This window comes from Manis javanica, chromosome 9, assembly GCF_040802235.1.
Source record: "Manis javanica isolate MJ-LG chromosome 9, MJ_LKY, whole genome shotgun sequence".
In the NCBI taxonomy this organism is placed as follows: domain Eukaryota; kingdom Metazoa; phylum Chordata; class Mammalia; order Pholidota; family Manidae; genus Manis; species Manis javanica.
Window position 1 is genome coordinate 96,850,708 of NC_133164.1, and position 24,367 is coordinate 96,875,074.

Below are 24,367 nucleotides of genomic sequence, written 5' to 3' on the forward strand. Positions count from 1 at the left end.
TGAAAGTTTTTACTGAAAAATTCAGACCATCTTTGTATGATCAGTGGTTAGTATGGTGGTTGCCATAAATGTGGGTAAGAAAAAGTATACTTTCATTGAACAGTTTATTCAACCCACTCCTTTTTAAAAATTAAATTATGTACATTCATCCTTACATCTTTGTCTAGACTCGATACTGCACACTTTTCCCACCCTATCATCAATTTTTATGTAACCTTATATTTTCTTTTGATAATAGGTTTAAAGCTTCCTAGTGACCTTTAAATCTGTCTTTCTGGGTAGAATATTGAATGAGACTACTCTGTGTAATATGTACTTTCTGTTTTGGGTCACATGTTTTCTCTCAAATGGAAAATTCAGGATAATGGCAACTGATGTAGAAGATTAAGACAGTTAATGTAATCACAAATTACCAACAAAGTAATTTGATATTTAGGTTTCTTATAGAATATTCCATTTTATATTTATGTACATAATGTATATTCTGTTCCCCTTTGCTATAATAATGCAGGGTAGGTGGTTACATTTAAACCAGCAGATGATCCATAAAGCAATAATATTGTCATTTAAAAAAGATACAAACATGCTTCCATAATGGCAGACATTTTAATGTAGATCCTGACCATCTATTAGAATCACTTGGAGAACTTTTGGGGGTAGGGGTGCAGGGAATAGAAAACAGTTCTGGGCCTCATCAGATTAACTTTCTGGGATTGGACTCAGGTATTAACATTTTTAGGAAGCTCCCCAGGTGAATCTAATGGACTGCCAGTTTTGAGAACATCTGAAATACCCCTTTCAGAATTGAGCCCTATATTTCCCTCTCTGTTACCTTGCGAGTCTACCCTGTGGTAGATTCTAAAATTCCCCTGTGGTAAAATTGGGAGAAACTGTATAGTCAACAGTGAAGAGTATGAGTAATTGAGGGTTCACTGAAAGAACATCTTCTTTTTTGATAACATAATACATAGCAGCTGGCTGTACTTTGCTGACACCACAGTCCTTGCAGTCCTCAAGTGGATCTTCATGTTTATTTCCATATCCTACATGCTGTGAGCTTAGAGAAGGGCTTGGTGTCCTTATTGCTCCCTATGGCCACCTCCAAATTATTTCTTCCCTTGCCTTCTTAAAGAAGAAAAACATATGAGATCACACCAATAGATACACTACCCATTGCTAACCACCCTCTGTCTACCTGCCAGGTCACTCTTGTTCCTGAAAGCTTTCATTTTGTCTTCTTCATGATACTACTGTGACTTCAGCATCCACATGAATGGTCCAGCCATGACCTGGCCTCCTAGGGCCTTGTCCTCCTCATTTAGAGCCAACTGTGTCCACTCCCTATCTTCAATACCAATAACTTGCCCATCTAAAATACCAATCCCATACTTTCCACTTTCTGACCAACACCTTCTAGCCTTACAGCTCATTTTTGGATGTCCCCATTTCTACAAGTTTTCAGTCTCACTGATATTTACAGTCTGGTCACCCTACCACCAAATGAAATCCATCTCATATTCTCACTTTTCTCCTTTCCCCACTGAATTCTCTAGCCCCAAACTGTAATCACTTTTACAACCCCTCCCTATAAACTCTGTCCTACAGTTTTATCCAGTTCTCCAGCTTCACCTGCTGATATCCCAACTCTAATCAGATCTGTCTGCCTTCCTATTTCATGTGTACAGTGTAACAGCTATGTTACTGAAGGAAATCCAATAATCATGGTGTTCTCACCACTGGATTTAAATCACTGGTTCTCAAGTGGGGGCTATTGCTAATTTCCTCCCACCCCAAAAACACATTTGACTGTGCCTGGAGACAATGTTGGTTGTCACAACTGGGTGAGTGCCGCTGGCATCAAGTGGGAAGAAGCCAGGGATGTTGCTAAATTGTAGTGCTGCCTTATTTCGTCTTGTCCTTCACCACCCATCTACTTTATAATGTCCTGTTCACACTGCATCCACTTATTTGCCTCCTTTTCTTCCTTTATCCTTCTCTAGTAAGGCTTCTATTTCTGCTCTGCTGTTGGAACTACTTTTATCAAGATGAACTGTTCCCTATACCAAATCTCATAGCAGCTTTTGCTTCCTAGCAGCTTTTGACACAGTTAACTACTACTTTGTTCGTGAAAACCTTTCTTAGATTTGGTTTAACCCTCTCTGTTTCTCTTTTTACCTTATTGGCCACTTCTACTTCTTTGCTGATTTCTTCCCTTTTCTTTCTTTACCTATTGAACTGTCTAAAAGTTTTATTATTGGTATAAAGAATTTAGTTCTGAATTTTTTTTTCTTCCAAAATCTCTTCTTAATAAGGATTTTTGTCCAGACCTGTGACTTTAAATAGGATCTAAATGCTGATGGCTTCCAACTTTACACCATCACCTCTGTTATCTTCTCTGAGATAAATTTGCCTCCTTGATATCTCCACTGAGGATCTAGGAGGCATTTCAAACTCAATATGTCTAAAACAGAATTCTCAGTTTCTTGCCCCAAATACTATTCTTCATTCATTCTCTTATTTTGGTGAGTAGCAGTAGTTTGCCATTTCTGAGGCTAGGTCCTTGGTGACACTGAGTCCTCCTGTCCTCTCTCCCCCACTCCACTGAAGCCATCAGCAAGTGTCATCCACTCCGTCCTCAAACCTTAGCCTGAGAACCTCCGTATTGTTTCTTTTCCACCTGGACATCAGTGAATTTCCCTACCTCCCTTCTTATTCCCTACAAAGTGGTAAGTGTGAGCTTTTGAAAAGGTGTATTTGAGCATGTCACACCACTTAAACTCAGCTACTTCCCAGTACATTTAGAATAAAACCATAGCTCTTTAGAAAGGCTCCTCTTCCTTACCCCATCAATCTCTGATCCATTCCTCTGTTTTTTTCTTTTTATCTTTTTAATTGGCAAACCAGGTGTGAACTACCTTGTTTATCAGTTTATTGTGTGTCTCCACCCTCTTCCAGAATATAAGCCTCCTGAATGTAGGGACTTTGTTCCATCACCATTGTATCTCTAGCACTGGAACAGTGTATAGAGTGAGTACTCAGGAGATATTTGGTTGAATAAATAAAATTGTTATATGAGTAAAAATGGACTAATGTTTGTGATGTGCTTTTTACCAATTCTCACAAGGAAACCAGTAACTTTTAAAGCTAGGTTAAAGCTATTAAGCTATTTTCTTTTTCTTTTTTTTTTTTAAAGAGTTTGAGTGAGTTAGGGCCTAATTTGACTAGAAGATTACATCAAGTTGTAAGTTTTTATTGTAGTCCCTCTTGATTTCTATGGGCAATATAAAATTAAAAAATGTTGATAAAATAGGTGATTTGAGGTTTACATGGACAGTCAATTGCCTACAAATCCATTATCATTCTAGTTCAAGTATTTATCAGTTGTTGTGCAGCATGTTGTGCTTTTTTATATTATAGATCAGTAGATGGCTAGAAAAAAGATTCTGCATTACCTAAGTCCTGACCTCCATCTCTAGAAAACACAAGGCTCTTGTCTTGACACCTTTACTGAGACCAGCTAAAAACCTTCATTGCCTAACAACAAAGCTTCCTTTGCTCACATCCATCGCCAAAGTCAAACTTGCATATCCTTTTATCACTACAGTGCTAAGAAGGGGCCACCAGAGCCCAACTGTCCAAGAGGAGATTATTCTGGAGCAGGAGGTGGATTGTGCCCAGTGTACACTTACTTACACCTGTCTCCACAAGGCTCCGTGCCTGGAAATGAGCATTTAGCATAGCAAAATTCTTTCTCCTTGATTGGAGGAAGAAGAAGCATTTGAGGATTGGTGAGGATTAACCTGTAGTTCCTGTAGGGGCCAGCATAGTCCAAACTGGATGTTTTTTAGATATCTAGCCAATCTCTAATACAGTAGAGTATTAGCTGTTTTCCCCTTCATTTAGGATTCCTTCTACCTAGACCAGTCACTAAAGTTCCTGCTATGGTGATCATTAGTGAATATCCTGGAGTATAGTCATGAATGATTAGTGGGATGGCTGTATTTCCTTTTCATTCACTCACTCATGACACACTGAGATAGTCTTAAGTCACAGATTCTTGTCGTTATCTAGCAAAGACAGATCTTCATTGTTCATAATTGTTAATTAGGTGTAAAGTGGATTCTCCTTCAGTCTCTTCCAAAAAGAAGATGCTTAGTAAAGAATGAAAAGAATGTGATTAGATGGTTACTACAAAAGTTTGTTCCATTGTCTGGGGCCTAGAAATATCAAGACCCAGAGTAAGTTATTTTTTCAAGGCTTGCTTTTCAGTGAGGAACCTGATGAATAGTGAGCTGTAAAATTCTAACACAGTGTTTTTTTTATCCCCCACTCTCCTTTAGGTATTCAAATCTGATTTTGAACTTGTTTTCCTTGATGGTGGATGCAAACATTCCAGATATTGCTCTCGAACCAGATAAAACTGTGAAAAAGGTAATTTTTATACATCCTGAGATATCATAGTCTACTTCTCATATATAAAAGATGTTAAAGTTTTAATAACCCTTTTCCCCTTATTGTCCCAGCCGCTAGTCTTTTAGGTAACATAAATTAAGAAAGAGACCTTTGTGTAATTTTTTCACATTCCAGAATATAACAACCTCTGAAGCCAATTTTGTACTTTTCCTGTTCATACACCCAACCACATGAACAGGTCACTATATCCAGAGAGAAGGATCATGATTACAACCCTTGCTGTTTGTCCTGAAAAGTATAGTTCTTCTTTAATGCTCCTAAAAGGTTACCTGAATCTTGGCACTCTCAGGCTATGTGTTAAGGATCAGAAAAAATCCTGTAATCCTATATAGGAGAAAACAGCCATTTTTTAATCTCTATCTTCACTGTCCTATATTCTTGGTTTACAGGAGTTTCTTAACTGTGTCAGGAGAGTAGAGACCTGGTTTTTCACTCAGCATGCAAAGATGAGAAGAAAGGATAGCCTTCATGTAGGCTAACTGATTCAGAGCTCTCCTTCCTTGATTTCTAACGAGAGATGGGAAGAAGGGTGGCAGATTTGAAGGATTCTGTCTGAATTTATTTCTGATTTTCTGAATCACTGGAGGGGAGAGGAAATTAGGTAAAGTACTTTTAAACCAGAGATACATAGCATGATCTTAAATATCAGTATGATTATTAATATTGAACTTGAAAGAAAGATAGTATAGCTTTTTAACTTGTAGAAGTATAAAATTACCCAAGGGCAGTAGCAGTCTCAGATGGAGTTGCTTTGGTGGTTGAAAATAATAAGTGGCACCAAAACGCTCCGAGTTCTTATGTACCCAACAACTATGAACATTATTAGAAAAATAACTCTGTAGACCAAACATTGTTTTAGTCTGTTCAGGCTGCTATAACAAAATAACAAGCTGGGAGGCTTCTAAACAACAGAAATTTCTTTCTCACAATTCTAGAGTCTAGACGTCCAAGATCAAGGTGCCCACATGGTCAAGTGAGAGCCCTCTTTAGGTTGAAGACTTCTTGTGTCTTCACATGGTGGAAGGGACTACAGAGCTCTGTGAGGTCTCTTTTTAAGAGTACTAATGCCATTCATGGTGGGGGTCTATCCTTATGACCTAAGTATCTTCCAGAGACCCCACCTCCTAACACCATGACTTGGACATTAGGATTTCAACATCAATTTTGGTGTGGGGATGATACAAATATCCAGATGATTGCAAACATGAATAGACTAATCTCTTTTACCTTATTCTGTAAGTCTTTGGCAAGCAATGAGAAAGATTTTAATGTAAATACTTCATTTTTTGCCATTTAAGAAAATTATGCTCTTACTAGGATTTCATTTATTTTATCCAGCAAGCACTGTTTCAATAAAAAAATTTCCCCCACCTCCCAGTAGGAAATAGAGAACTTACCACACCAGTTTTTGGTATAGCTGATTTTTTTTGTCATTTTATTTTTTTTTATTGACTGAAGCACATCCATCAAGAAATATAATTGGCTGATGAAAATGTCCTTAGCTATAATTGATGGCTGCACCAGATTTCAGATTTTTTTTAACTCATTTATCTCTGTCATATGTTCACTCTTCCCTGAGTTCACTTCTATTCTGGCAGTGTTTATCAAACTGAGTCTTCCAATTTCTTCTGCCAATTAAGTTATGTTGTTCCTGTTCTTATTACTTTTGTTCCATTTTTGTTTCTCTTTTAGAAAATCATGACTGTTATTTAAAGACAGTGCTCTTTTGTTAGCAGCACTCTTTAGGGTACTTCTTTTAATGTATGAGCAATATATTTTATGAAGGAAAAAAAGCATGCATACTAGTCATTTTTCTTTAGAGTAGTAGTCTTTAGCTGTTTATTCTAGTTTCAGTTAAGTGAATCTTATAAAAAATGTATTCTACTATACTTTTCCCTGAAGGACATTTCATAAAATGTTTCTTTGCTTTCTGCTGCTTTATCAAGTTGCAACATAAACTTGATATTAAAGTAATAATAATATTGGAAAGCTAAATTAGAATAGGCTAAAATTTATGTTCCCTTGACTTTTTTAAGGAGTAGAAGTAGGTTTTTATACTTTAATAAAATAACAACTTCTGATATTACTTTGAAGTCTTATTACATGGAAAATTTTTTTGTTGTCTTCATGAATAGAAACCAGTTAGAAAAACACAGTGGCACACTTGAGGCTGAAGTTTTCAGAGAAGTACACGTTATTTTGATTATTTGAGTAATCACAAGGAAATCCAACAATATTTTCCTGTCTCCATATCTTTTTTTAGTATGTGTCAATTTCATTTTAATTTTTTGGAAACTTACTATATATGTATGTACTACATGACATTTTTATTAATCATATTTATTTCTTAGAAAACACAATTGCCTAAAACATGTGAGATGGGTAACAATTTAAAACACAGAGGCATACTTTGGAGATATTCTGGGTTTGGTTCCGAACCACCATAATAAAGCAAATATCACAATAGAGTCAAATGAATTTTTGGTTTCCCAGTGCATACATAAAAGTTGTATTTCTATATGGTAGTTAATCTAGTACACAATAGCATTATACCAAAAACTATATTAATTAAAAAATATTGCTAAAAAATGCTATCTGAGCTTTCATGAATGATTTCTCTGTAACCTGTGATACTATTTGATAGCATTTTATCCACAGTAAAACTTTCGAAATTGGAGTCAGTCCTCTGAAACTTTGCTCTTATCTTATCAACTAGGTTTATATAATATTCTAAAATCCTTCCCTGTCATTTCAACAGTCTTCACATGTTCACTGGGAGTGGGTTCCATCTCAAGAAACCACTTTCCTTGCTCATCCATCAGAAGTAGTTCCTCATCCCTTAAGAGTTTGACCATTGTAGCAATTAAGTCACATCTTCAAGTTCCATTTCTAATTCTAGTTCTCTTGCTATTTCCACCATATCTGCAGTTACTAACTCAACTGAAGTCTTGAACTCCTCAAAGTCATCTATGTGGGTTGGAATCAACTTTTCCATATCCCTGCCGATGTTGGTATTTTGATTTTGACCTCTTCCTATGAGTCATAAATGTTCTTAGTGGCATCTAGAATGGTGAATCCTTTCCAGGACAATTCTAATTTATTTTTTCCAGATCCATCAGAGGAATCACTATCTATAGAGGCTATACAGCATTACAAAATGTATATCTTAAATACTAAGATTTGAAAGTCAAAATGATGCCTTGATCTACGTACTGCAGAATGGATGCTGTGTTAGCAGGCATGAAAAAAACATTAATCTCTTTGTGTATCTTCATCAGAGCTCTTGGGTAATCAGGCGCACTGTCAAAGAGCAGTAATATTTTGAAAAGACTCTTTATTCTGCGCAGTAGGTCTCAATAGTAGGCTTAGCACACTGAGTAAACCATGTTATAAGCAGATGTGCTGTTACCCAGGCTTTGTTGTTCCATTTATAGAGCACAGGCAGAGTAGATTTAGCATCATTCTAAAGGACCATAGGATTTTCAGCAGGATAAATGAGCATTGGCTTAGTTTAAAGTCACCAACTGTATTAGTCCCCAGCAAGAGAGCTAGCCTGTCCTTTGAAGCTCTGAATCCACGCACTGACTTCTCTAGCTATGAAACTCCTAGATGGCATCTTCTCCCACTAGAAGACTTTTTTGTCTACACAGAAGGCCTTTTGTTTGGTGTAGCCATCTTCATTAGTTATCTTAGCTGATCTTCTGGATAATTTGCTGCAGCTTCTACATCAGCACTTGCTGCTTCATCTTCAACTTTCATGTTATGGACACAGCTTCTTTCCTTTTAACTTTGTAACCAACCTTGTATCTAAGGAGGCCAAGGAGAGGGAGAGAGACAGGGGAATGGCCAATCCTTCGAGCAGTCAGAACATACACAATCTTTATATATTAAGTTCCCCATCTTAATATTGTCAGAACTCACGGTGCCCCAAAACAGTTAAAATAGTAACATCACAGGTCACCATAACGAATGCAGTAATAATAAAAATGTTTGAAATATTGTCAGAATTACCAAATGTAAAGGCATGAAATTAGCAAATGCTGTTGGTAAAATGGTGTTTGTAGATTTGGTCAAACAGGGTTGTCACAGACCTTCAATTTGTAAAAAATGTAGTAGCTGCAAAGAACAGTAAAATAAGGTATATCTGTAATCATCAATCTCAAACATCAGTTGCGTACCTGGTAAAAGTAGGCTAGTGTTACCCTCTTTGCTTGGGTTATGAAGCTTGGTCAAAAGTTGTTTTAATATTCTAACAGTTTAGAATTAAGCTGTCCACCTAGTTCAATAAAAATAATACGTATTGATAAAAGCCAAGTTTTATGGTGCTAGTATAACTAACACATAGTAGTGGCTAGGCTAATTTCCACCAATAAGCGTATGTCCTATTAGGCTTTTTCTTAATAAATTTTTATATGAAATATTTAAATAATAAAAAATGCAGATGCTCATGTAACAAACACCATTAACTATCACCCACATTTAACAAATGTTAACAATTTCCTCTGCTTGCTTTAAATCCTCCTTTATTGTAAATGAACCAAAATGCTCCAGTTCATGTTGAATTACACTCACCTCCATTCCTCTGTCCTAAGCATAATCATTCTCCTATAGTTTGAGTATATCTGTTCCATGAATATATTTTATCCTTCATTCAGTTCACTCAGCATTATTTATTGAGGTTTACTATGTGTCAAGCACTGTCTCAGTAAAAATAAATAGTAGTATTATTTAGTCATACTATTTTAGTAATACTAATAGTAATAGTAATAATAAACAAAGCAAATTTCCTGCCCTGGTGGAGCTTACCTTCTAGTAAGGGAAACAGACAAGAAACAAGATAAAGTAAGATGTATAGCATATTAGTAGTGATTAGTGTTACAGAGAAAGAAAAGCAACAGAGGTAAATCAAATGTTGAATTGGCATTGCTTGTTAGAAATCTTAGATTTTGTAGCCAGGGAAGGCCTCACAGAGATGATGTGTATCAGCTTATTTTTTTTTTTTTTTTTTTTTTTTTTTTTGAGAGGGCATCTCTCATATTTATTGATCAAATGGTTGTTAACAACAATAAAATTCAGTATAGGGGGGTCAATGCTCAATGTACAATCATTAATCCATCTCAAGCCTAATTCTCGTCAGTCTCCAATCTTCTGAAGCATAACGAACAAGTTCTTACATGGTGAACGAATTCTTAACAGAGTGAATAAATTCTTACATGGTGAACAGTACAAGGGCATTCATCACAGAAACTTTCGGTTTTGATCATGCAATATGACCTATAAACCATCAGGTCAAATATGAATATTCATTTGATTTTTGTACTTGATTTATATGTTGATCCCACATTTCTCCTATTATTATTATTATTTTTATTTTTAATAAAATGCTGAAGTGGTAGGTAGATGCAAGATAAAGGTAGAAAACATAGTTTAGTGCTGTAAGAAGGCAAATGTAGATGATCAGATGATCAGGTGTGTGCCTATGGACTAAGTATTAATCCAGGCTAGACAAGGGCAGCAAGACATCCACGGATACAGAAGATTTCTCTCAAAGCAGGGGGGGTGAGGTTCTGAGCCTCACCTCTGTTGATCCCCAAATTCTCACCTGATGGCCCCCCTGCGACTGTGCCTGTCTTAGGTTGTTCCTCCCTTGAGGAATCTTACCCGTCTCTGGCTAACCAGTCATCTTCCGGGGCCATACAGGGAAATGTAAAGTTGGTAAGTGAGAGAGAAGCCATATTGTTTGCAAAGGTTAGCTTTTTACTTCTTTGCAGATTTATGCCCTGTGGCTTCTATGCCCAGCACTTGTCTCGAGGTATCTTTACCACCTGGAGGAATTATGATACTCGGTAAATTCGATATGAGGCACGAATTCTATTTAAGGTTTGTAATTAGGAAGGAAGAAGAAAAGCTATAGATGTAGCATATGAAGGAAACTTGGGAGGATTGATTATTTCTTTGACATATCTTCTTGTATAGTACCTTAAGTATGTATAGGTTTTAAACTACTAACTAATTTGCACACACATATTAACATAATAGGAATACGGTGACATAAACAAAGCAAAACTATAATTACCATCCATCTCCAGTGAAGCCAAGAAAACCATTTAGGCACCCTAGGCATTTGTGAAAATTTATCTATGATATGATGGATATTTTCCAACTGTACTTGAACCATCAGACAAATTAAAGCAGCCCATTTCTGGGATCTGTTCACATCCCATATGTTCTTTTAACCATAGATAGTCTATAGTCATGAGGTTTTGGGGTGCTACAACTTGCACCCCTCCCAACTCCTGGTTGAGTTCCAACAGTACAGATCCAGTCAAATTCGTTGTCTCACTGTATGCACATGCCAGCCTTGACATCTCCCTCCTCCTTCTTATGGCAAGTCCAGGAGACGGTGGGCTGGATGCAGCCACAACCGCAGCATCGTCCGGATCCCTGTGGAGGCTTTTTGATGATCATCCCCCGGCACGAGTCCTCCAGAGAGTGCTGATGCCGGAAGCTCCTCCTCATATCGTATCTTAGTTCATTTTCTGGGTATCCAAGCTAGGCCTTGATCTTCTGCGTAGAAACAAACAGACCCTTTGCCCACACTTTGACATGCCCTCTATACCACTGTGCAGAACTCATTGGAGGTCAGCACACAGTAACTGCTTTTTTTTTTTTTTTTTTAATTAAGAGAAAGGAATATTATCAGAAAAGAGTACCTCCATAGCTGATCATCTGACACCCTTTAAGTGATCAACATTAAGGATATTTAAAGCATGCGTTGATCTTTGATTTACCAATAGTTTTATCCTGTTAAGGAGTAATCCCCCTTTTCTTTCTTTCTTTCTTTTTTTTTTTAAATTTTTAATCTACACTTACCTGAAGAATACTATGTTTACTATGCTCTCCCCTATATCAGGTCCCCCCTAACAACCACATTACGGTTACTGTCCATCAGCTTAGCAAAATGTGGTAGAGTCACTACTTGTCCTCTCTGTGTTGTGCAGCCCACCCTCCCCTTTCTCCCTCCCCCCCATGCATGCTAATCTTAATACCCCCCTTCTTCTTCCCCCCCCTTATCCCTCCCTGCCCACCCATCCTCCCCAGTTCCTTTCCCTTTGGTACCTGTTAGTCCATTTTTGGGTTCTGTAATTCTGCTGCTGTTTTGTTCCTTCAGTTTTTCCTTTGTTCCTATACTCCTCAGATGAGTGAAATCATTTGGTATTTCTCTTTCTCCACTTGGCTTATTTCACTGAGCATAATACTCTCCAGCTCCATCCATGTTGCTGCAAATGGTTGGATTTTTCCACTTCTTATGGCTGAGTAGTATTCCATTGTGTATATGTACCACATCTTCTTTATCCATTCATCTACAGATGGACATTTAGGTTGCTTCCAATTCTTGGCTATTGTAAATAGTGCTGCGATAAACATAGGAGTGCATCTGTCTTTCTCAAACTTGATTGCTGCGTTCTTAGGGTAAATTCCTAGGAGTGGAATTCCTGGGTCAAATGGTAGGTCTGTTTTGAGCATTTTGATGCACCTCCATACTGCTTTCCACAATGGTTGAACTAATTTACATTCCCACCAGCAGTGTAGGAGGGTTCCCCTTTCTCCACAGCCTCACCAACATTTGTTGTTGTTTGTCTTTTGGATGGCAGCTATCCTTACTGGTGTGAGGTGATACCTCATTGTAGTTTTAATTTGCATTTCTCTGATAATTAGCGATGTGGAGCATCTTTTCATGTGTCTCTTGGCCATCTGTATTTCTTTTTTGGAGAACTGTCTGTTCAGTTCCTCTGCCCATTTTTTAATTGGGTTATTTGTTTTTTGTTTGTTGAGGCGTGTGAGCTCTTTATATATTCTGGACGTCAAGCCTTTATCAGATCTGTCATTTTCAAATATATTCTCCCATACTGTAGGGTTCCATTTTGTTCTATTGATGGTGTCTTTCGCTGTACAGAAGCTTTTCAGCTTAATGTAGTCCCACTTGCTCATTTTTGCTGTTGTTTTCCTTGCCCGGGGAGATATGTTCAAGAAGAGATCACTCATGTTTATGTCTAAGAGGTTTTTGCCTATGTTTTTTTCCAAGAGTTTAATGGTTTCGTGACTTACATTCAGGTCTTTGATCCATTTTGAGTTTACCTTTGTATATGGGGTTAGACAATGGTCCAGTTTCATACTCCTACATGTAGCTGTCCAGTTTTGCCAGCACCATCTGTTGAAGAGACTGTCATTTTGCCATTGTATGTCCATGTCTCCTTTATCAAATATTAATTGACCATATATGTTTGGGTTAATTTCTGGGGTCTCTAATCTGTTCCACTGGTCTGTGGCTCTGTTCTTGTACCAGTACCAAATTGTCTTGATTACTATGGCTTTGTAGTAGAGCTTGAAGTTGGGGAGTGAGATCCCCCCTACTTTATTCTTCTTTTTCAGGATTGCTTTGGCTATTCGGGGTCTTTGGTGTTTCCATATGAATTTTTGAATTATTTGTTCCAATTCATTGAAGAATGTTGCTGGTAATTTGAGAGGGATTGCATCAAATCTGTATATTGCTTTGGGCAGGATGGCCATTTTGACGATATTAATTCTTCCTAGCCATGAGCATGGGATGAGTTTCCATTTATTAGTGTCCCCTTTAATTTCTCTTAAGAGTGACTTGTAGTTTTCAGAGTATAAGTCTTTCACTTCCTTGGTTAGGTTTATTCCTAGGTATTTTATTCTTTTTGATGCAATGGTGAATGGAATTGTTTTCCTGATTTCTCTTTCTATTGATTCGTTGTTAGTGTATAGGAAAGCTACAGATTTCTGTGTGTTGATTTTGTATCCTGCAACTTTGCTGTATTCCGATATCAGTTCTAGTAGTTTTGGAGTGGAGTCTTTAGGGTTTTTTATGTACAGTATCATATCATCTGCAAATAGTGACAGTTTAACTTCTTCTTTACCAATCTGGATTCCTTGTATTTCTTTGTTTTGTCTGATTGCCGTGGCTAGGACCTCCAGTACTATGTTAAATAACAGTGGGGAGAGTGGGCATCCCTGTCTGGTTCCCGATCTCAGTGGAAATGCTTTCAGCTTCTCGCTGTTCAGTATAATGCTGGCTGTGGGTTTATCATATATGGCCTTTATTATGTTGAGGTGCTTGCCCTCTATTCCCATTTTGCTGAGAGTTTTTATCATGAATGGATGTTGAATTTTGTCAAATGCTTTTTCAGCATCTATGGAGATGATCATGTGGTTTTTGTCTTTCTTTTTGTTGATGTGGTGGATGATGTTGATGGATTTTCGAATGTTGTACCATCCTTGCATCCCTGGGATGAACCCCACTTGGTCATGGTGTATGATCCTTTTGATATACTGTTGAATTCTCTTTGCTAATATTTTATTGAGTATTTTTGCATCTACATTCATCAGGGATATTGGTCTGTAATTTTCTTTTTTGGTGGGGTCTTTTCCTGGTTTTGGTATTAGGGTGATGTTGGCTTCATAGAATGAGTTTGGGAGTATTCCCTCTTCTTCTATTTTGTGGAACACTTTAAGGAGAATGGGTATTATGTCTTCTCTGTGTGTCTGATAAAATTCCGAGGTAAATCCGTCCAGCCCCGGGGTTTTGTTCTTGGGTAGTTTTTTGATTACTGTTTCAATTTCTTTGCTTGTAATTGGTTTGTTTAACTTTTGTGTTTCTTCCTTGGTCAGTCTTGGGAGGTTGTATTTTTCTAGGAAGTTGTCCATTTCTTCTAGGTTTTCCAGCTTGTTGGCATATAGGTTTTCATAGTAGTCTTTAATAATTCTTTGTATTTCTGTGGAGTCTGTCGTGATTTTTCCATTCTCATTTCTGATTATGTTGATTTGTGTTGACTCTCTTTTTCTCTTAATAAGTTGGGCTAGAGGCTTATCTATTTTGTTTATTTTCTCAAAGAACCAGCTCTTGGTTTCGTTGATTTTTGCTATTGTTTTATTCTTCTCAATTTTGTTTATTTCCTCTCTGATCTTTATTATGTCCCTCCTTCTGCTGACTTTAGGCCTCATTTGTTCTTCTTTTTCCAGTTTTAATAATTGTGATGTTAGACTATTCATTTGGGATTGTTCTTCCTTCTTCAAGTGTGCCTGGATTGCTATATACTTTCCTCTTAAGACTGCTTTCGCTGCATCCCACAGAAGTTGGGGCTTAGTGTTGTTGTTGTCATTTGTTTCTATATATTCCTTGATCTCTATTTTGATTTGTTCATTGATCCATTGATTATTTAGTAGCATGTTGTTAAGCCTCCATGTGTTTGTGAGCCTTTTTGTTTTCTTTGTAGAATTTATTTCTACTTTCATACCTTTGTGGTCTGAAAAATTGGTTGGTAGAATTTCAATATTGTGGAATTTATTGAGGCTCTTTTTGTGAGCTAGTATGTGGTCTATTCTGGAGAATGTTCCATGTGCACTTGAGAAGAATGTATATCCTGTTGCTTTTGGATGTAAAGTTCTATAGATGTCTATTAGGTCCATCTGTTCTAGTGTGTTGTTCAGTGCCTGTGTGTCTTTACTTATTTTCTGCCCGGTGGATCTATCCTTTGGGGTGAGTGGTGTGTTGAAGTCTCCTACAATGAATGCATTGCAGTCTATTTCCCTCTTTAGTTCTGTTAGTATTTGCTTCACATATGCTGGTGCTCCTGTATTGGGTGCATATATATTTAGAATGGTTATATCCTCTTGTTGGACTAAGCCCTTTATCATTATGTAGTGGCCTTCTTTATCTCTTGTTACTTTCTTTGTTTTGAAGTCTATTTTGTCTGATATTAGTACTGCAACCCCTGCTTTCTTCTCACTGTTGTTTGCCTGAAATATGTTTTTCCATCCCTTGACTTTTAGTCTATGCTTATCTTTGGGTTTAAGGTGAGTTTCTTGTAAGCAGCATATAGATGGGTCTTGCTTTTTTATCCATTCTATTACTCTATGTCTTTTGATTGGTGCATTAAGTCCATTTACATTTAGGGTGACTATTGAAAGATATGTACTTATTGCCATTGCAGGCTTTAGATTCGTGGTTACCAAAGGTTCAAGGTTAGCTTCTTTAGTATCTTACTGCCTAACTTAGCTCGCTTATTGAGCTGTTATATACACTGTCTGGAGAGTCTTTTCTTCTCTCCCTTCTTATTCCTCCTCCTCCATTCTTCATATGTTGTGTGTTTTGTTCTGTGCTCTTTTTAGGGGTGCTCCCATCTAGAGCAGTCCCTGTAGGATGCCCTGTAGAGGTGGTTTGTGGGAAGCAAATTCCCTCAGCTTTTGCTTGTCTGGGAATTGTTTGATCCCACCATCATATTTAAATGATAGTCGTGCTGGATACAGTATCCTTGGTTCAAGGCCCTTCTGTTTCATTGCATTAAGTATATCATGCCATTCTCTTCTGGCCTGTAGGGTTTCTGTTGAGAAGTCTGATGTTAGCCTGATTGGTTTTCCTTTATAGGTGACCTTTTTCTCTCTAGCTGCCTTTAAAACTCTTTCCTTGTCCTTGATCCTTGCCATTTTAATTATTATGTGTCTTGGTGTTGTCCTCCTTGGATCCTTTCTGTTGGGGGTTCTGTATAATTCCATGGTCTGTTCGATTATTTCCTCCCCCAGTTTGGGGAAGTTTTCAGCAATTATTTCTTCAAAGACACTTTCTATCCCTTTTCCTCTTTCTTCCTCTTCTGGTATCCCTATAATACGAATGTTTTTCCTTTTGTATTGGTCACATATTTCTCTTAGTGTTGTTTCATTCCTGGAGATCCTTTTATCTCTCTCTATGTCAGCTTCTATACGTTCCTGTTCTCTGGCTTCTATTCCTTCAATGGCCTCTTGCATCTTATCCATTCTGCTTATAAATCCTTCCAGGGATTGTTTCACTTCTGTGATCTCTTTCCTGACATCTGTGATCTCCTTCCGGACTTCATCCCACTGCTCTTGCATTTTTCTCTGCATCTCATCCCATTGCTCTTGCATTTTTTTCTGCATCTCTGTCAGCATGTTCATGATTTTTATTTTGAATTCTTTTTCAGGAGGACTAGTTAGGTCTGTCTCCTTCTCAGGTGTTGTCTCTGTGATCTTTGTCTGCCTGTAGTTTTGCCTTTTCATGGTGATAGAGATAGTTTGCAGAGCTGGTACAAGTGACCGCTGGAAGAGCTTCCCTTCTTGTTGGTTTGTAGCCTTTTCCTGGGAGAATAGCGACCTCTAGTGGCTTGTGCTGGGCAGCTGTGCGCAGACAGGGCTTCTGCTTCCTGCCCAGTTGCTTTGGGGTTTATCTCCGCTGTTGCTGTGGGCTTGGCCTGGCTGGGGCTGTTCCTCCAAAATGGTGGAGCCCCGTTGGAGGGGGAGCAGCCAGGAGACTATTTATCTCCGTAAGGGGCCTCTGTGCTCCCTGCTGCCCAGGGGGTTAGAGTGCCCAGAGATCCCCAGATTCCCTGCTTCTGGTCTAAGTGACCTGTCCTGCCCCTTTAAGATTTCCAAAAAGCACTCTCCAAACCAAAACAACAGCAGCAACAATGAGAGAGGGAACAGAAAGAAAGAGAGAAAAAAAAGGAAAAAACAAGCGATTTTTTTTTTTTTTTTTTGTCCTCAGGTGCCAGTCCCAGGCACCCGCTCACTGGTCCTGCTGCCCTGTCTCCCTAGCACCAGGGTCCCTGTCCTTTCAAGGCTTCCAAAAAGCACCCACCCACCAGTCCCGCAGGGAAAGAACGCTCAATATTCTTTGTCCTCAGGCACTGGTCCCACGCACCCGCTCACCAGTCCCGCCACCCTGCCTCCCTAGCACCGGGGTCCCTGTCCCTTCAAGGCTCCCAAAAAGCACTCGGCAAAAAGAGAGAAAAAAAAGGGGAAAAACACGCGATTTCTTCCGTCCTCAGGTGCTGGTCTCAGACACCCACCCACCAGTCCCACAGGGAAAAATGCGGGATATTCTTTGTCCTCAGGTGCCGGTCCCAGGCACCCGCTCACCAGTCCTGCCGCCCTGCCTCCCTAGCACCGGAGTCCCTGTCCCTTTTAGGCTTCCAAAAAGCACTCGCAGAAAAGAGAAAAAAAAAAGGGGAAAAACGCGCGATTTCCTCTGTCCTCAAGTGCCGATCTCAGGCACCCGCCCACCGGTCCCGCAGGGAAAAACGGGGGATATTCTTTGTCCTCAGGCGCCGGTCCCAGCCACCCGCTCACCAGTCCCGCCACCGTGCCTCCCTAGCACTGGGGTCCCCGTCCCTTCAAGGCTTCCAAAAAGCGCTCGCCAAAAAGAGAAAAAAAAAAAAAGGGGAAAAACGCGTGACCTCCTCCGTCCTCAGGCACCAGTCTCAGGCACCCGCCCCCAGGTCTCGCAGGGAGAAACGCGGGATATTCTTTGTCCTCCGGCGCCATTCCCAGGCACCTCCTCACCGGTCCCGCCACCCTGCCTCCCCAGCAACGGGGGCCCGTCCCTCTAAGGCTTCCAAAAAGCACTCGCCAAAAAAAAAAAAAAAAAAACCGCTCCGGTTTCTCTCCACCCGCCGGGAGCCGGGGGGAGGGGCGCTCGGGTCCCGCCGGGCTGGGGCTTGTATCTTACCCCCTTCACAAGGCGCTGGGTTCTTGCAGGTGTGGATGTGGTCTGGATGTTGTCCTGTGTCCTGTGGTCTCTATTTTAGGAAGATTTTTCTTTGTTATATTTTCATAGCTCTATGTGTTTTTGGGAGGAGATTTCCACTGCTCTACTCACGCCGCCATCTTGGCTCCTGCCTGTATCAGCTTATTTTGAATAAATTAAAAAAAGATACCTTATAAATATGTGGTATGGAAACAAGATTTCTTAGTTCCTGTTGATTATGCTAGTGAAGAAAAGTTAAAGTACTTGAGATAAAAAACATGTATTACCTGCCAAGTCATTAACTTTGTTACAAGCCAAGTATGTTGAAAGAAGACAATTGCCTATCTTCAAAGAGTTTCACATCTTAGCTTTTTGCAGGAGAAAAAAATGTAAAGAAAAGGTAGGACTGCTTTAATGAATAAAAACGACCACTTGACAGTCATTGCTTTGTCATTCGTGCTCTTCCTTTAAATCAACAATAAGATAAAACCTTTTAAACTGAGTAACAGGTTTGTTCAAAGTAATTGAGTGAGATCATACTATTTTGTGTTGAATTAAATGGATGTGTTCCTTCTCTAAGTTGATTTTTTGCTAAACTGTAAAACAGAAATTCTATATATTTTAAAAGAGGTCTGGATTATCTGAAGATCTATTTCAAATGATCTATAAAATTAAATGACCTTTGGTGCCTCTAAGATTAATAAATGTACAAGCCAAAGTGTCCACTCATGTGGAATTTTGGCACTGTAGGTTTTATTTTTCTTACTTCCAACAACTACAGCATTGATTATTGCTTAGCAATAGTTGGATGGTCAATTTTTGTCATTTTTCTCTTTAATTACTCCTTATTTTATTCAAGTAAGTGATTTTTGTTTTTAATTCTAAATGTAGCTCAAATAATCAAATGAACTCAGCAAGAAAATAATACTTAGATTAAAACTCTTCCTTTCACTCTGATGACTGAAAATTGTTCTTTTATTATAGTCAGGCATATGATTAAATTATTAGGAAATGAATACAAGGAAAAGCATTCTTCTGATTCTAATATTTTGAATAAGAAGAATTTAATAGAGAAGATCTGCTTTTCTTAGTTTAATGAAAGTTCCTATTTTCAGAGATGTTAAACACTAAAATTATTTTCTTCTGTGTTGAGTATTAAATTAGTCTTGTAATGGTGTATTTTGTGCTTTCAAAGACAGGGTAAAGATTAGGTATCAGTGAAATCACTGTGCTCCTTATGAAAGACAATAGAGTTTATCTAGAAATGTGTTACAGGGTTTTGTTGGAGAATAGCTCTACATACCTGAGAATGAATGCAAGAAGAGTGTACATCATAATGCTATTAAAGATAAAATTTAATATGTAATACTAACTGAAATGTGTGGGGGTGGCTGTGTGCACATGCACACACATGAAAAGAGCCTACATTTTATAATCTGAAGAACATGGAATGTAGAGTCAACAAAAAGCTTGGAACCTTAATGACCTATGGGACAATAGCAAGTAGTCTAACGTAAGTCAGTAAATCTCAAATCAACCATTTATATGCAGTTAACTTTCTTTGTAATAACAGAGAGTATGTTCATATTTGGGAAGTAACATTTTCTTTATATGCCAAATACTTATCTACTGTTTGTGCTTCAAACACACAAATATGCAAATTTAAATAAATTGGGCTAAAGTTTTATTTTGATTCTCCTTCCCTGTAGTTTTTGATGTCCCTAAAAATAGTTCCAAAACTTATCAGACATTATCTTTCTTAAATAGAAATCCAGGAAATAAAGCATTAAACTCAAGGAACATGTGTGTCATTAATTAGGATCCAGAAATGGAAGAATTAGTTGATTGGGGATACACCCTTAGGTCTTCCTCCACCAAATTGTCCTTCACATTTTATATCTCTTTTATTTCCCCTGTCTTGCGGCTGTAGAGTGTTGATCATCTGGCATACCTCTAGCCAGTGAAGAGGCAAGCACTGATTGGGGGCCTTGGGGTGACATACTACATCCTTTCTTCTTTCTAGTTTTCTAGTAGTTAAACTCTATACTTAAAAGGAAATGCTAAATGTGGAGCACTTTTTACTCAACTTGGAAATCTCATTTCTCTTGTCCTTTTGGAAGTATATGTAGGTCACTTTGAAGAGTAGAAAGAAGTAGAGTGCAATGGTTACATGCACTGGCATGAGATTTTCTGGAAGCATGAGACCCTTATCATCTGTTACAGACCCTTGGATTGGCTTCATGAATTCTCTTTGCCTCAGTTTCTGCATCTTATAGGTAGAGATATTTTCTACCTCAGAGCCATCTGAAAGTCAAGTGGGATACTGGATCTACAGTGTTTTGTACAAAGTAGTTATACAGTAACATTGGCTTTTATTTTTTTTAGGGAACCATTCTGAATATATCTTCTTATTTTTTTAGTACTTATTGAGAGTCAACTGCAATTTTAAATATGAAATTAAGGAATAATTCCTCTGTCATTGGAAATTATAGACCAATCGGAGTAGTTATTTGCCAGGAGTAAAGGAATTGCAACAGGAAAGAAGACATTTTAGAAGTTGTAGTTTAGTGATTTACCAGTGATTGACATAGTTCCTGTTCTTGTATAGGAAGTGAGTTGGAGAAGAATTTAATAAAATTTCACCTTACCACATCCATTTCATACTGAGTAACAGGAATAAAGTGCAGGAGATTGCTAATAAATATGTCACAATGTAAATTTTAAGTAGTTTAGCACACTTTTCTGTTAAATGAACAAATTTTGTTTTGTTTTTTAAATTTCAGAGTTAAACAGAGCTGTATTTTCTCTTTCTTTTTTCTTAAAAAATATTTACAGCCAATAAGGATAGGGTGATATAAAAACATAGAAAAAAACAGTAGACTTTTTACACTTAGAAGAGTAATGTGTAAGTTACAAATCATTTTTTTTTTGGCATAGGAATAGCTTGTAATATGTTGTAATAGCATCTATATCAACTTGATTCTATCTTTTCCAAATATGTTTTCCTTCATTCAAATGACTAATAGATTATGGCCTTGTAGGTCCAGGACAAATTCCGTCTAGACCTGTCTGATGAAGAGGCGGTGCATTACATGCAGAGTCTAATTGATGAAAGTGTCCATGCTCTCTTTGCTGCAGTGGTAGAACAGATTCACAAATTCGCCCAGGTAAGTTCTCTGAGGGCAGTGCTTTTATCTCAGCTTCGCCAGACTCTACTCCAGAGTCCTCAGAGAGCCACACTTTTTTCCTGCTAAGACATCTTTTCAGGTTTTTTTTTTAAGTAAGCCTTCTCTGACATCTCACTAGCCAGCCAATCAGTGTGAATGTGTCCCCTGCATTATTAGCTCTAAAACATCCCACTTACATTTTCTTAGTAATGACTAAGTTGTGGAACATCAGCCTAGGTGTATTAGCTTTGTAGTCAGTGGTGATGGTAAACCCTTCTTGAGAATGATCTTGGGTCTAGCAGAGTCCTCTGCAAGTGAGATGTGGACTCTTGCAGGTTTTGGTAAATGGTGAAGTGCTACGAAAAGTTTTAGAAGCCAAGAAAAGCAGTGCATACCATAAAATGAAAAGGTCTAACTTGTAGACTCCCTGTTAGCAGAATCTTTGATACAGGTGTAGCCTATGATGATAAACCTCGATTTAAAGCCTGTTTATGATTTTCATGGTAAGGATGATTAGAAAAATAATTAGCAAACAGAACTATTAGGCCTATTTCCCTCCCACACCCTCCCACTCTTCTCCTTGTGTACTCCTTCCTAACCTCACACATTCTGTTAGTAATAATTTTGCTAATCACCCAGGCTCAAAGCATGTCTGCTTTGACTTTTCCCTCACCCAGTACCAATATGTCACCAATCCTTATTATTTTTTTCATCAACCATTTCTTTATTTATCCTTTATCATTTTCTGACTACTAATATTTTTATCCATTTTTTTCTTCACTTGGATAACTAAAGCCCTTTATAATTGATCTGTTTTAGTCTTATTATTCTCTAAGCAATCTTTATTTTTCTAAACATCTTGTTCCACAAAACAGTGTTTTGCCTTGTACTTTTTTATTTTTATTTTTTTATTTTGTTATCATTGATCTACAATACATGAGGAACATTATGTTTACTAGACTCCCCACTTCACCACGTCCCCGCCACATACCCCATTAGTCACTGTCCGTCAGCATAGTAAGATGCTGTAGAATCACTACTTGTCTTCTCTGTGTTGCACAGCCCTCCCCATGCCCCCACACACATTATACATGCTAATCGTAAGGCCCCCTTTCTTCTCCCCCTCCCCCTTCTCCCTCCCTTCCCACCCATCCTTCCCAGTCCCTCTCCCTTTGGTAACTGTTCATCCATTCTTGGGTTCTGTGATTCTGCTGCTGTTTTTTTCCTTCGGTTTTCCCTTTGTTCTTATATTCCACATATGAGTGAAATCATTTGGTACTTGTCTTTCTCCACCTGGCTTATTTCACTGAGCATAACACCCTCTAGCTCCATCCATGTTGTTGCAAATGGTGGGATTTGTTTTCTTCTTATGGCTGAATAATATTCCATTGTGTATATGTACCACATCTTCTTTATCCATTCATCTACTGATGGACACTTAGGTTGCTTCCATTTCTTGGCTATTGTAAATAGTGCTGTGATAAACATAAGGGTGCATCTGTCTTTTTGAAAATAGGCTGCTGTATTCTTAAGGGTAAATTCCTAGAAGTGAGATTCCTGGGTCAAATGGTATTTCTATTTTTAGTTTTTTTAGGAACCTCCATATTGCTTTCCACAATGGTTGGACTATTTTACATTCCCACCAGCAGTGTAGGAGGATTCCCCTTTCTCCACAACCTCGCCAATATTTGTTGTTGTTTGTCTTTTGGATGATGGCAATCCTTACTGGTGTGAGGTGATATCTCATTGTGGTTTTAATTTGCATTTCTCTGATGACTAGCGATGTGGAGTATCTTTTCATGTCCTTGTACTTTTTAAAATATATATAAATGGATATATTGTTTCTTAATTGCCTAACAGTAAAGTCCAATCTCTGGCAACTCAGGGCCTTCCAGAATATTGTGTTCTAAGCTACTTTCTGAGCTGTTCTCCTAATATTTTCTCTGAATATTTTGTTTTCTTCCATCTTTATGACTACTTTGTTGCAGCCATTTTTCAGCAAAGAATGTCCATCTTCTTAATAATGAGTCTTCTGTAACTTCTACTTGCCAAAATCCAGCCTGTCCTCCAAGATCTATTCTTAAGGTCACTATGATTAATAATACTCTGAATATTCATAGTACTTAGTGCATTTATTATTAGTTGCACTTGCATTTTGCTTTCTGTTACAGATATTTGGACACTTTTAACTCCTTGAAGTCTAGGCTAAATCTGTCAGTCACTTAGAAACACAATGTCTCACACACTGAAAAAATATCTAGTAACAATGAATCTGTAAATGTTAGCCTTTACTAGTTTTCCCACTTAATAACAACAAAAAGTTTCTTCTCCCTGAACACCAGTCTAGGTCATATTTTATTATAAGAGCCCACTCAAGTTCTGCTCCACAGGTCATTACTACTAACCAGTTACTTCTCAAGACAGTAAATTGTGACTCATATGGTAGGAAAATAACTTTTAACTACTGGTAGATCTGAGTCTCTGTGTAGCACAGCAGAGTATTTTAGAGTTACAGTATGGGAAAAGCTCACAGAGGTATAATGACTTAGACAACTTCATGTGACTAACAAGAGACAGAACCAAGACTTGAACCCAAATCTTTTGATTCCCATATCCAGTATTTTTGAAACCAGGATTCTGAATTCTCAGTATTGTGCTTACCACTGTACTATGTTCTATGTTACATGTCAAACTTTTTTTGGCCACAGACCAAACAATCCTGTTATTTTTCAAGTACACCTTTTTTTTTTTCTTTTTACAAACTCAACCATTTAAAACATGCTTTAAGATAGAAACTTTAAACTTCTGTGTCTGAGCATTTCTTCAGAAGAGATCTACCCTTCAGAGTTGGTCACTTATATTTCATTTTGCTCAGTCCCTGTCGACAGCTCTACAAATTTCCCTTCATGAGTTTTCCTTATTGCACACTTGACATTTATTTTCCTGGGCAGTTACAATATATAATGGAGCTAAAACTCCACACTTGAAATGAATGCTGCTGCCTAACACCTCATTTCAGTTTATAGCTTCATTGACAAACCCCAAACTCACTAGCTTACAAATAGATAATTAGTTACTACTACTTAAGATTCTTGAGTCAAGATTTCAGCCAGAGCCCAGCCACACAGTTCCTTTGTTTTCTCTTATGTCTGGCAGTTTCGTTCAT

General features: G+C 38.0%; 1 protein-coding gene across 4 annotated transcripts in view; it reads left to right on the plus strand.

Moving 5' to 3' along the window:
• PIK3C3 (phosphatidylinositol 3-kinase catalytic subunit type 3) overlaps positions 1–24,367 on the plus strand; it is a 146,350-nt gene that overhangs the window by 115,388 nt on the left and 6,595 nt on the right. For 3 of the 4 annotated variants that reach the window (XM_017660015.3, XM_017660016.3, XM_073212974.1), the window contains 2 exons: positions 4,341–4,431; positions 21,076–21,201. In XM_017660015.3, the coding sequence (XP_017515504.3) occupies positions 4,341–4,431; positions 21,076–21,201 (217 nt within the window). The remainder of the gene's footprint in view (positions 1–4,340; positions 4,432–21,075; positions 21,202–24,367) is intronic. The other variant, XM_017660017.3, reaches the window with a different exon arrangement.